Source organism: Cynoglossus semilaevis, chromosome 12 (assembly GCF_000523025.1).
Source record: "Cynoglossus semilaevis isolate Cse_v1.0 chromosome 12, Cse_v1.0, whole genome shotgun sequence".
In the NCBI taxonomy this organism is placed as follows: Eukaryota; Metazoa; Chordata; class Actinopteri; order Pleuronectiformes; family Cynoglossidae; genus Cynoglossus; species Cynoglossus semilaevis.
The window spans coordinates 12,638,949-12,652,646 of record NC_024318.1 but is presented as its reverse complement, the minus strand read 5'-3'; the positions used below and the strand labels follow the sequence as shown (position 1 = coordinate 12,652,646).

The 13,698-nt window shown below is 37.7% G+C and overlaps 1 protein-coding gene across 4 annotated transcripts; it reads right to left on the bottom strand.

The window, feature by feature from the left end:
- Positions 1-1,171: 1,171 nt before the first annotated feature.
- slc29a3 (solute carrier family 29 member 3) lies at positions 1,172-13,173 on the bottom strand. 4 transcript variants are annotated; one of them, XM_017037520.2, is made up of 14 exons: positions 12,932-13,173; positions 10,460-10,560; positions 9,987-10,369; positions 9,327-9,409; positions 8,648-8,874; positions 7,839-8,001; positions 5,270-7,289; positions 4,574-4,650; positions 4,089-4,190; positions 3,525-3,627; positions 3,218-3,323; positions 1,898-1,979; positions 1,522-1,614; positions 1,172-1,443 (listed from the first exon to the last, which is right to left on the bottom strand). In XM_017037520.2, the coding sequence occupies exons 3-7, from the start codon at positions 10,302-10,304 to the stop codon at positions 6,674-6,676; spliced, it is 1,407 nt and encodes a 468-aa protein (XP_016893009.1). In that variant the 5' UTR covers positions 10,305-10,369; positions 10,460-10,560; positions 12,932-13,173; the 3' UTR covers positions 1,172-1,443; positions 1,522-1,614; positions 1,898-1,979; positions 3,218-3,323; positions 3,525-3,627; positions 4,089-4,190; positions 4,574-4,650; positions 5,270-6,673. The 4 variants fall into 4 exon arrangements, with proteins under 4 accessions (XP_016893009.1, XP_024916604.1, XP_016893011.1 ...); XM_025060836.1 differs by having other exon boundaries at positions 10,460-10,528; XM_017037522.2 differs by lacking the exon at positions 4,089-4,190.
- Between the last annotated feature and the right edge of the window lie 525 nt (positions 13,174-13,698).

Sequence of the window (13,698 nt, the reverse complement as noted above, 5' to 3'; positions counted from 1 at the left end):
GCTAAACAGTAGCTTGTTTGAGCCGCAGGGTTTGACATTCCAACTAATTCTGCATGCATCGTTTCAGTCTGCATGTTAAGTAATACTTTTCAGGTGTAGCAGCACACCTTTTAAGAAATGAAACTCTTTGACCTGCATTTACAGAGTATTGTGAAATGTTTACAGGACATCCAGGCTGGAAAGGGCAAATACTACGCAGTGAATTACCCACAAAGTCATCTTTAAATCAGTAAGTCTATTTTACTGTGGGTGTGATTTATTCTCAGTGTACAAGGTTTTTTTTGTGTGTAAATGTGCATCTTGGGTTTAGATCATGGCCAAAGTAATGGAGATGTACTGGCTGAGTGCAGTGGTCCTTCAGTGTGGAGCTGATTCAACGTCACTATTGAAGGTATGAAAAGAAATGGATTCAAGCCTTTCATATGTATTGACTAAAAGAGTGAGTGACACATCAACTGGACAGTAGTGTGTAGTAGTGTCATTGCATTTATGTATTTGTCTTTGCAGAAGTGAAAGAGGAGAAGGAAGAGGAGTACATTGGGGTGAGGACTTTGAGGTTTGTGCTAGATGGAGAGTTGTTTTTGACTTTGTCCAAATTAAGTATTTTTATTTGGTAATTGAATTGTTGTTTCATATAGTTAATGTTGAATGTGAAATTGTTTAAAGTAGTGGCACAAAGCAAATGAGTGGTTTGCTTGAGTAGATTGTAGTGGTTAATTGAAGCATATTGTAACATGCTAATGCTAAACACTTTGAACATAGTGTAGTCATCTGAGAGCATTTGTTATAGAATGTTGTCTTTATTTCATCTTGTTTCAGGCCAAAAGAAGAGGTTTAACCAAGTTGTTTGTCTCCTAATGATGGGACTTTTGTTGAATCCTGTGAGCACATGTGGTGGTTGTGAGTATGTGACCTGTCCATCTTTACCTGAAGTGTTAAAATGAGAGTTACTGTTATAATTTGACTTATAATTTGACACGTATTGTTTTTAAATGTGTATCTGTGGACTTTGATTGAATGCATGTTTTGTACATGTGAAGTGTTTTACTATTAAAAGAGTAAAAAGTTATTCTGTTCATTGGGGAAGTATTTTTTTCCAACCACATTGTAAGGTTTGTGGTTGTTTTTTTTTAACTTACTGCTTGTAATTTCTTTACCCTTGACAATACACTGACAATGCTCCAACCATTTTCTTTTATTGGAAGGTTTACAATACAGCTCAAGTTACACAATTAATTAAGTAAAAAAAGACTAAGTGTTAAATAAACAATAGCATTGCAATGAAGTTACACAATGAAAGTCACTACAGTTACAGAAATTAGTCAAACAAGTGATCTGCTTCAAATAAAGTTGCTCATTTACTCTACCTGGCTGTGTCCACAAGCCTAACACTGTAGGCCCCCACCTCACATGTCCATCTTCTCCTCCATTGCACTCTGCAATCTGTTAATGACAATAGCAGAGGAGGCACAATGAATGGAAGAATGAGCTGGAATGAAAAGCTGTGTTGATCTCATTTACCTCTTGCCGTCAGAGTGGAAAGCCACATAGCTGATGGGACCAAAATGACCTTTGACTCCTGCCAAACTCCTCCTCGTACACAGCGTAGAGAACCTGCAGATTAGAAGAACACATTGTGCCATATGTAACACAAACAAACAGGTTTTCCTTAAAAGCAGCTACAAAGTAGTCACTTCCACACCACCGCCAACAACTACATGTTTACACATCACTATTACTGCTCACTATCAACAGTGATACAAAGTCATGCTAATGCAAACACCACAATTGAATAAGGGGCATCTGTTTCTTTTGTTCAGATGAAGACAGTAGTCACTGGATGATTAATTCAACCACACAATAATAATAATAAATAATAATAAAAACTTCAACTCACCAGGCCTCAAATTTGCCAATCCTGGTGGAGGTTGCGGTCACTTCCATGGCCTCCTGCCCACCTCCCCACCTCCCATAACCACCTACAACACACACACAAATGTAAGGTTCGAGGTCACTGTTGATCTACTAGGATACACATTGCACAGTGACAAATTCATTTTGGGTGATCTATGATTGGATAAATGGCAGCAGAGTTCACCAGTCTCTTGATGCAATCCAGAGAGACACAGTCAAACAGCTGCGGCGATGGCACTCAGTCATTTGCACATCATCAGTCCACGTCTTGGATTCCAAAACATTAAATAATAATTTCATTTTTACTCCACTCTATCTGGGTGGGTGGCTGACGTAGAGCCTTTCACAGCCTCACGGTCAGCTTTGAACTAAGCAAACTTTTATTCAAGCTGCCTCTTAAAGACAGACATTTAAGTCACTTAGCTTTATTGAATTGCAATCTGTCAACATTAAAAAGTAACACAAAACCATAACAGACAGTTTGTTTCAAACTGTACCACTCATTTCTCCTAAGATGCACTTCAAATACTCTAAATCCTAGACTGAAGGAAAACGTCATTGTAAATAAATGGTACAAGTGGACACTCAAAGTAATCACATCTACTACTGTGTGGTTCTTTTGGTGTATCTTCTTATAACCCCCAGAAAATTGTCAATGTTGACTTCAGTTTACACATACTTGTATAACAGACTATCAATAAATATCTTCAAATACATGTCTGTTGTTGTACTTTGGAGCGGGGGTCTCAAGCACAAATGACTGGAGGGTCACCTCACAATTCCATACATATATAAACAACGACAAATCCAAAAGTTAAAAGGAAAACAATAACTCTTTTCTTTGTTGAAGACTTCCTTTAGGCAACTGGACATGACATTTTCATGGGCTAAGACACAACCTATCACCCGCATACTGAAACCATTCAAATGAGGATTACAATAACCCATCAGACTCCTAACGACTGTTTACACTTTCCCACATGACCCCATCATGTCCCACCCGCAATATATATTTGCTGTACTCACCCTCCACCAGTGAGAACTGAAGAAGCCTCTTGGATGAGAGGCGAAACGTCTTCTCGAAAAAATGTCACTTCCAGCTGCCTAACGGAACTCTTCAACCTTGACCATGACCTGGATGACTGAGAATTTTCATAGACAACTCTTTTATTTGCCTTCAAAAACTCAGGTTTCATTTTTAAGGTTAAAAACAAAATTCTTCTCTGTGCGTTCTCCTTGATGGCCAGCCAGGTGTCATTCTGATGACTTTATTACTTTAACATTTTTTAACAACTGTTCTCACCTTGGCAATGTTGTCCTATGAGGCACTGATAAACATGATGAGGTCTACAGACGCCTGGATGTCATTGATGTGCCTGCTGTGCTCCTTAGCTTTCTTCAGGACTTCTCTGGAATATTAACAAATAACACAACAAAATGTTCCTCATTATCACAAGCTCTACAAAAGATGCTGTCTGTGGTTCATTATATCCTTTCTATAATACTGTGTGCAAACTATTTCTTTAGCAGTAATCGGGAAGCCATGTCCTATCTGCAGTCTCATTTCTGTTATGGTATTAATTAATTTATATTGCGTGACGATTACCTACCGATCTGTGGTTCCCCAGGTCAAACGAGTTCATGAAACACTGACAGCTCATTTGCTTGTCTGTAGAAAACATGATGTTGCTGCTGAAATAGAACCCACCGGTTCTGACGGCAGATATTAAAGAAGGAACACGGAGCAAAAATTAAACACCCATTCACTTGACAGGAAATGATCCAAAATACATTTAAACACTCATACAGTAATATGTCTGCTGGAACTGCCTATATAGCTAACTGTTCTATTTACACTGTGCATATATTTCATATATTATATATTTATTTTATATACTTGTTTACATAACATCCTTATAATTATACTAGTTTTGTTTATATATACATATCATAGATATAATGTGGTATACTTTACTATACATACACATACCAATTTAATTTAGAATAACAAAAATATAATATATAATTGAGATTGCAATCAACAACACCACACACAGCAACAATAATTACCTACTAACACTAATCTACTTCTACTAACAGACTAATTTACTAACATCCACTGTTCAGATTTCCCATATTCATTGACAGTGTGCTGCTACTCGTGTGTATTTTACCTAATTGTGAGTTTTTATTGTTGTTTTGGTGCTGTACTGCTGCATTTTCTTTTCACCCACCGGTCTCACAGTTCCAAAGTCAACAGCTGTTGTCAGCTGATCCTGAGAAGAGCCAGTTAGGGAAGGTAGCATGTATAGTGGCAGCAATTCATGAGCGTACGCTAGGGCCAACTGTGTCATGATCACACATTTACTTGGTACAATAAGTGTCAGAAAAATGAATCACAATATTGCTTTTATTGGTTTCACAACACTGTGCTGTTGCATGACAACATATGCTTTAATGTCATAACATTGTTGCAGTATGTCAGTCTTCCCTTGTTTATTGTGTTTATTGTTTGAGTTCACCTTCACTTTAGTTATATTTTCTAACGCTACTCAGGAAATGTTAGGGCCTTCATATCGCTAATTATTAGTCATATTGACTCATGACATCCCTGGTGAAGACACGGCAGCATACCGACCTCAATAACATGAAAGGATACAGTCGACGCACCGCACAGCTCCCGTGTGTCCGTTGTAGGTACCGTTCGCCGTTGACGGAGTACCACACGTTGGCCACCTGTGTGTGGAGGCATTGTTGAAGGTAAATATTAAAAGGCTGCAATCATGACTTAACAAATTATTGGTTTGCTCTACACTACTGGCGCCACCAATAGCCTCAGGAAGAAATCCATGCTGCGCTACTTTACTTTTAATCTGAATGAAAATAAATCAATTATACTGGCCTTAGTCGTGTCCCATTTCATGATTACAGTATGATTTTCATATCACACACACTATAGAGCATATAGCCTTATGTTTGTAACACAATTGCAAGTCAAAACTAGCTGATGCTACTCGACTTGCAGAGTCGTGTCGCCATTTGCAGCTTCACGACTACTATCCTGTAGTCATTTGTGGCACTTGTTAAGTGCAAAAATGTGCGTCAGCCCAGCTCAAACTCTTGTCAAAGGACAATTCCTTCAGACAAATACATTCATTGTCTAGGACGAAAAACCGAATCATTTTATCTTCTGACAAAAGCTCACGTTAGCTACCAAGGCACATATGCTAGCGTAAATCGCACTAGCGGTCTCGACCGAACGACTACCATTTCAAACAAAATACAACTGACAATTGTTTTCAAAAACCCACCATTTTAAACAAAATACAACCGACAATTGTTTTCAAAAACCCACCATTTCAATCAATTAGATGTAGCCAACCTGCCGAGACTACACTCTTCGTCTCATGCGCCGGATCCGCAACCGGAAATAACAACGTACAACGTCATCCTACTTCCGTTATTGACTTTTTGGGAGGGGATTTTTTCGTGAGAGTAAGACTATAGTCTTTCTTGTTTTTGGTGATATTTCGAAAATTTCAGATAAGTTTTTTTAGTTTTTAGCACAAATTATTCACTTGGCAACATGTTTTAGGTCATAAAGTTGTATTTCGGGGCATACTGTCAGTTGATCTCTATATTTTTAACAATTAAAGTTTTCAAACATTTTCCTTGGTTATTATTTTGTATTAAAATTATTAAATGTATTACAGTTCAGGACAATTACTACTATAGGTAACTGGTCAATGTGTAGTTAAGAGCATTGCAGTAGCCAATGACTTACTTTATGTCCACAGAAACAACATCTGAGCTGAAAATATGAGTTAAAAGAATTATTCAATATAGCTGAAACGTTTAGAAGTCTATAGTTTGTTTAGTTGTTAAACTGTAAAAGACATTTTGTTGAATTGTTTTTGTTAATGTCAGTAGGACAAATTATTTTGCCAAAACAGGAAAGGTTTCCTGGTTGTTGCTAAGTTAATTAGCACTACTACAGGGGCAGACTTAAACTTAACACAGCAGGTGCTTCACAACATGAAATAGTTCCTGATTAGACACTGTTAAATTGTTAGTTAAAAGTTAAACAAACTTATAATAAAAACCAAACATGTTGATCAATATTGTGATCACTTACATTTGTAGACAAAACAACTGTTGATCAGATTGATGTGTCCCACTCTTCATAATTGCACAGACATTGCATACAACAACTACACACCTGTATCCCAAACTATACCATCTACAATTTTGACACAAGTGTTTTCAATGTGAAAGTACAAAAAATATACATAACTGATTTGTCACTAGGACTGCAAATACTACACCCTCACTTTAAGTATTGACACATGGGCACGGCCCTTTAAATACTTAAGGTTGTGTTCACACGTGAATTCTGCTTTTTCTGGACTGGACTAAAACATAGAAAGATACATAATTTTGGTAAGTCCAAAGTCCTAAATGTTGACACATAACTTGTCCTTTGTTGTTTTTAAAGCCTTGATTAAGAAGTGCTGTGGTGAGGCAGTGTCAGGGAAAGAACCCGCAAACGTACTAACTGTGCATTTTTAAGTTTCGTGCAAATCATTGCTTGCAAGTGAAAAGTGTAAAAACACCCTTTAGTGAAAACTAGATCCATTCAAATCTGAGGTATGAATGACTTCTGGTGCAGAGTTTTTGTGAAGCGTCTCAGGATTTTTCCCTCATGATAGTTAACTACCTAACTTTTTTCCTCCACTGCTGCATTCTGAGTAAAAGACTGTCAGATTGAGTGTACAATCAGAGCAGAAAATGCAGAGCCCACAGCCAGTCCCAGAGTGAGGAAGAAGGACATGACTACACCCGTGGCCTCCGTCAGTTCCCGAGGAACCACTTTTGGTCCGTAGATCATGGGTAAAGTGCCGAGGTAGCCGTTGGAGAGGCCCAGCATGCAGTTAAAGATGATGGGATAGGCATCGTGCTGGAACAGCACTGTGTGGAGGTGGTCTCTAGGCTGGTAGTTACAGAACATGAAAAGTGGGACAAGGATGGAGCGACACAGGACCAGGGTCGGCAGGACTCGGCTGGTGGGGCCTGGTACCTGCAGCCAGACCGTGGACTGCCTGCCGCAAAAGTCTGCGAAGTTAAACAAGAGGAAACTGGTGAGGGGCACGAAGTACGTGGTGGTCCACCTACTGCCACTGTCTGTGTGGACAGACTGGATCCCAGAGGACAGAGCAGGAAAAACCATCAAGGAGATGCAGAAGACGTAGAAGACGCTGAGACCCAGAATCCAGGTCTTCCTGAGGATGGGCTGCAAAGGTGGGACAGAGCTTCTACCTGCAGTGCCCTCACTCTGCACAGGTGCACTGGTGCATGTGGCTGCCAGCATGTAGTGTCTGGAAACAAGAAACAGGTATGTTTTAGAAAGGACTGCTCCAAAACACCTCTGATAACATTTGGACTTTCACCTGATATAATAGTCTGTATTTACTTACTTTACAGCTTAACAGTGTGATATTAAATTATTAAATATCTGTGAACTATACCTGTGGGATGTTGAGAATTAAAAAAAAAACAAAAACGTAAGATGTTAGATAATATTACATTTCGCTTGATGCGATAAAAATAGGACAACAATAACATTTTGACATGATGTTGGAGGTTTACAGCTGCAATTATTACAGTTAGCACTCTTAACTGCTGGCTCTGGTGTTTTTATCAATGTATGTATTCTTTTGACAATCACTAGTCTTGAAACCTTAAGATTTGATTCTATGTAAGCCCGAGCCCACCAGCCCACTCAACGAACCAGGGCATATAAAACAGTTAAAAAGCCAATTAACTACATGCGCTGTCAGTCTTTAACATTAGTACCTTTGGCACCATCTAGCGATAGTCAGCAGAGAGCACTTTATAAAAATGCTAGCGAACAGTCAGTTACTGACCTTGAATAAGCTAGTTTAGGCAGCAGCAGATAAGTGATGATGCAGAGCAGAATGAAAAAGTCGGCTGTCAGGAAATAAGCCAGAGCGCTGTCAGTTACATCTTCGGTGACAGCCAGATCCAGTATTGATGCTGTCGCACTCAATGTGCCTCCCATAGCCTGACCTAAGACACAAGAGGTTTCAGATTTTTTTTTTAAACAATATTGAACAGTGGTGTTTGTACATTAAAACCTGTTCAGATTAAATGGCATCTCTATAGAAATTCAATCTCAATCCTATTGTATGAGTCAATTGTGCCCACTGTGGCCAAATTAAATAAAATATTAAAATATTTTTATTTATTTGTCTCTTTGCCCCGTGCCTTCTGGGAACAACTGTCCTATTATGTGTTTTAGAAACAGCAACTGAAAATAATTGGATACTGATACTATTTTCCTGTTTACTATATTTCTACAAACTGTGATTAATGGGTAAACAGACTCCTGAAATCTGTTGCCACCGCAAAAAAATCCCCCAGCGGCACCCCAGAAATATTTTTCCCATCTTGCTCTTCCCTTGATTATTAACATTGAAAACCATTTTACTGACTATTTAATTACTAGCTTTGGGTTGTTATTGATAACATTTGTTGTTATTTTTCAAAACTATTTTAAATTAATTCTGAGAAATACAAACAGGACCCTTAAAAGATGAATATTAATTCAAATTCACTTTTTGCTGCACTATATTCCCATTCACCCACTGCTATATTACATTCAAGTGTAAAGGTTCTGTAAATATTTTTATATTTGAAAAAGTGAAAGGAGTACCTGATATTAACGCTTGAGAAATCCTCATGGGGAAATGCCCACTGATGCCAAACACACTGGCAGAGAAGAGGTTGGAGGCTCCACTGACCACAGCTGCACTGGCCAGTGTTCCAAAAAAGAACTCCATCCTTGAGTCGGAGACATCCACCTTCACCAGCACCGTGGTCACTGCAAACACTGCCAGGATCACTCCCAGACTGGTCAGGATCCGGACATTTGCAGACAACCTGTCAACAGGGAAAAACTGATTTTTCCAAATGTTTGTTTAAAAGTTGAAAAAAAAAAAGATTTTTGTCAATTTCTTTTTCAAATTTTTATCTTGTCTGCGTGTTTCTCATCAAATTAGAGCATTTTCTTCGGCAAAATCCTAAATTAGCATATAATTTTGGTCAGATATTGAGAAATTATGATGAAATTATTGTGGCAAAAATGTTTTCAAAATTTCATCTTGTCTGTATGTTTCTCATTTCATGTCCCACCATAAATCACTTTACTGTTCTGTGACATAAAAGTATCAACAAAGAACAAAACATCACTGTGGTCACAGGACATGCGAGACTGGAGAAATGTACTTAACACAGTCAGGGTGTAAAAAAGCGTGAGAGTGAAGGGGAAATTCTATCAGCCAGTCAGTGAGTGTGTGTGTGTGTGTGCATGTGTATGAGTGTTTGTTCTTAACCTGTTTACTAAAAGGTAGTTGAGAATCAGACACAGCACAGACGGCACCGTGGAGGCGATGACCAGATAGCTTTCAAAGTAATCCTGTGGAAAGTCAAAAGGAAAAAAAAAACATTCAGAGTTCATGTACTAGTTAATACAATAGAATTCAGCTTTGTCTGGCTATATTTTTTTAGCTATATTTTTGTCACTCTTAGCAAAATTAAACTGCTTTGTTAGCTAATATTTAAATGTTTCTGACTAAATATTATTAATGCATTTATTTTTACCCATTACACATTTTTGAGCATTAGATTACATTTACACAAAGGTTCAGGGAATGTTCTTTCTGATTGTGGATATATTTGGCTGCTATTTTCCATCACTTCATCAACAATTCAAATTTTATCTATGCCTTTAAAATGTAACATTAAATGTAAACCATTTTAAGGATTCCATATTTGGTAGCTGTACATGTTTTTTTTTTTGCCTACTCTGACTTTACCTCGTGGTCTGGAACAAGTCTTTCTAATGGTATGACTGTGTTAACATTCCTATCAACTGAGAGGGGACACTCTGGCCATACATCTGTCACAGGACTCATCGTTCTATAAGACCACAGTAATGTGTGACATTCACACCAACAACAAACAACCTCATGTTCTGAGTCTTGCTCACTCACGCTAAGATTTGAACGTTGATCCTTGTCATCGCTGGAATGAGTGCTGTTGCTCAACTTGTACAGCCAGTAGTGTTTGGCTGTAATGAAGAAGTTCCACGGCAGCAGGGAGCCGATGCCCATCAGGAAGAAGATGATGTAAACCAAACCGTAAGAGTCCTCTGGACTGTAGCGCACAGCCAGAGGCACTGATGGATGTTTGGGAAGAAGACCCACAGTGGTACTCTGTTCGTCGTTCTCCTCATCCTCAGACGCAAATTCATGGGTAAAAGCAGGAGGACCATATGAGGAGTTTATACTGTTTGGTACTTTGTTGCTCATTTTTCAAAGCGGAACAAAAACCACTTGAAAAGTAAGGATGGCAGTAAAGAACACAAAACAGAAACCTATAAAAAGTCAGACAAAGCATGAGTTAAAATCAAATTATTGCATTTAAATCGCATTACTGCAGTACCAAGGGTATAGGTGAAGCTCACATTTACTAGTCCAAAGAGGAAGAAACAGTCTAGGCTGGTTTGGAAGCCATTTGGAGGGATTTCTGTAGCCTAAACAGATCAGTGGTTCAGATCATGTGATGCTGCAGTGAAAACATGATTTGACATAGAAAATGTACATTAATTTCTGGACATGAACAATGTTTTTCTATCCAAAAGAATGCATTTGCAGATAGTCGTTGAAGACAGTAGAACATCTGTTAAACCTTCACAGCATTTTGACTGAGAATATTTGACTTCCGCAGTTGGTAGAGAAGCAGAGATTAGAAGTCCAGTCCTGCAAAAACTGAACCGTATGTGAGGGTAACATCTGATTAAAGGTCAATGGTCATTAGAGAAAAGACACAGGCATCCCATCAAACACAGATGCTCTGTGAATTTTAAGGATTTCTTAATATTTTGTTCTAGGGAAATCAATGGAGGGTTGTGGACTTATAACCGAACCTGTTTGTTTACATTCCAATGTGTCCCTGGCAACACATAAAACACAAGCCAGTAGGTGCTTGGTAGGTATTAGCAGTAGAAAAACACTACATAAGACCAGTTATGAACCCATTGCTCTCTCAAAGTGGGAATCAGGCCAAAAGTCGCAGCTCACTCACGGAACTACTCCTGGACGCTAAAGGTTACCACATGTTTACAATTATCCACATCATGTCCACACACCACACCCAGTACATATAATAATGTAGGAGTGATGCACAAGACAGGAACAGAAAAAAAAACATGTTAGACATGATCATTTTCACTGAAGGATTGTGGGCTTCATAGCAAAAAATGCTGAGCTGGCATTCTGAAAGTATTATGTGACTGTCTGAAGAGGAAGACGTTTTCACATGATGCTTAGTCAGAGAAACCACTCTAGCCAAGAGTCACCAAATCTCAATTGCAGGGAAGTTAGTTTAGGTTGATTATGCAGCAAATTTTTTAAGTTTTAAAAAATGCCTTTGGAACTTAGGGACTATCAACAAGTTCCTGATAGTTCCACAGTCACCTCAACTTATTTAAGCACCTTCCTGAAATTGTGTAAACTTCACAGTTGGATGGTGCATCAGAAAAATTACACTGGGTAACACAGCTGTGATAACTGCCAATATGACACTTTGATTTACAAAAAAATTGTTACTGGCACATTGTTATTTAAATACCATTAAGGTCATGTGACTGAGCCTCTCATAACAAGCACTGAATTCGTTTGGTACACAGAACAAATAACTCACACCGATTGCTTTAATATGTCTATTTTTTAAAATTTAATATTATGGAGCTTTACTGTAGTGAGACTGACCTTCAACGTTTTTCATGTCAGTTTGACGCAGTTGCTCCAAACTTTGCATATGGGAAAAATGGGGATTACCACTTTGACATAACTTAGTCATTGGACACTAGTTTAAATTATATATTAATATTCATACACAATGTTGTAATTTACTGTATAGTAACTTAATTATTCAGCATTTTTCTGTAAAAAATATTCAAAGAAATTAGTTCCAGTCACTCCCTCATATAAGAGTATATATTTTGTCCAATAAAACACAAGTATTCTGATAAAAAAAAAAAAAGCAGGAAAAGTCAAATGGTAATAAAGAGGCCGGACAATAGTGTCAGGTCATGTGACCCAACTAGTGTAAAGTTGTGATTCAATATAGAAACCGTAAGATATAACCGTTGATAGGATATTTAATTGCCAAACAGCTTGTTATATGTTTGTGTTTTGGAAAAAACAAACAAACAACTAGGGTGTTTGTAAACTGTTTTACTAAATCAAATGTATCCAAACTCAATCAAATTGGACTTTAACAAGCAAGTATAATTTGCTGTTCATTTGTGCTTGATTCAAAATAAATTAAAAACAATACACAATGCAATACAATTTTAAACAAACTAATACCAGTTTGTGTAAAATGTATTAATGTTTTTAAAAATTATTTTAATAAGTTCACGATCGAAAATATTAAAATACAATATGTTTTGATTAAAATATTACTATACGATTGGAAGCCAATAAAAGATAAAGAGTTGTGGCGATTTTGGTATGTATGATTAGACTGACTAAATAGCATCACCGGGAATCAATTGAAAAAATGCTGCAATAACTGTTGTTTGAAATATTTATAAACACAGTGGCAATAACCACAGCTGTGATTTAAAAAAGCAACAACTTCTCCCATGAAGCTGATTTAGACTGTGGTCGAAACTAGCAGTTTCACTCGAAAGGTGAAGGTCCCTTTCACAAGCTTTTTTCAAACGTTTTAATTTACAAACGTTGTACCTTGTAGAATCTGTCGTTTTGATTATAACTATGATCTACAACTATCATAGCTGCACATGTATTAGTCCATTGCAATAACGTTTGCATCCAAAAAGTGAAATAGCATAGCTTAAAAGGGTTGCTCAACACATACTATTTGCCACATACTACATACACATGCCTCCAAAATACAATTCTTATACCTTGTTAAGGCCAACGTATCCACAGAAACGTACTTCGCTGTCAGACTGCTGCTTCTGTCTTCCCTCACAGTGATGTTCTGCCACTATTATCCATTTATTGGCAATTTTCCTTCCAGGTCAGCTGACGATCTTAGCATGCGGACAACAACAATCAGACATCCGCCATAGCTCTTTTAAAATAAAGGTCTTGGCGCGACGCTACTCTGTAGACCTCTATAGGCAAAACAGAACATTTGAACCATCCTAAACACTCTGTAGACCTCAAAACAGAACATTTGAACCATCCTAAAACCTCAAACACTTTAATATTAATGCAAAATTTTACAAGCTGAACGAACTGTATTTCATTTGAAATGACGCATTTAAAAGCGAACTACCGTACACATGCATTTGTATAGTTATTTCCGAGGTATTGTTGTAACAGGAAATGGCGACAGGTACTAAACTTCCGGTATAGCGACTCCTTTCTAAATGCATTTTAAAAATGTTCTAATGTTAGCCTAGGAGCATCCATCCCTGTCATTAGAGGAATACTTGTGATACATTCAAAATGCACGAGGCGTTAGGACTATAAATATACGGATGGGTTACATGAGAACGTAACGAGTGCTTTGTTTATATATATAATGTATATCTTCTTTCGGCTTTGTCCCTTTTTTTTCAAAAGAAAAAATATATTACAAATGACCAGTAGAGGGCAGTATAGGCGAGTGATCTGTCATTGCTCTTCTTTCTTTTCTGGGAACCTTCACAACTGCTTTGTGAAG

Bases quoted from the DNA above. Each gene is read 5' to 3' on its own strand.
- slc29a3 (XM_017037520.2), bottom strand. From the start codon at position 10,304: ATGAGCAACAAAGTACCAAACAGTATAAACTCCTCATATGGTCCTCCT. The intron at 8,875-9,326 runs GTTAAGAACAAA...CCCTGTTGACAG, and splicing joins AACTACCTTTTAGTAAACAG to GTTGTCTGCAAATGTCCGGA. The intron at 8,002-8,647 runs GTACTCCTTTCA...CTTGTGTCTTAG, and splicing joins TTCTCAAGCGTTAATATCAG to GTCAGGCTATGGGAGGCACA.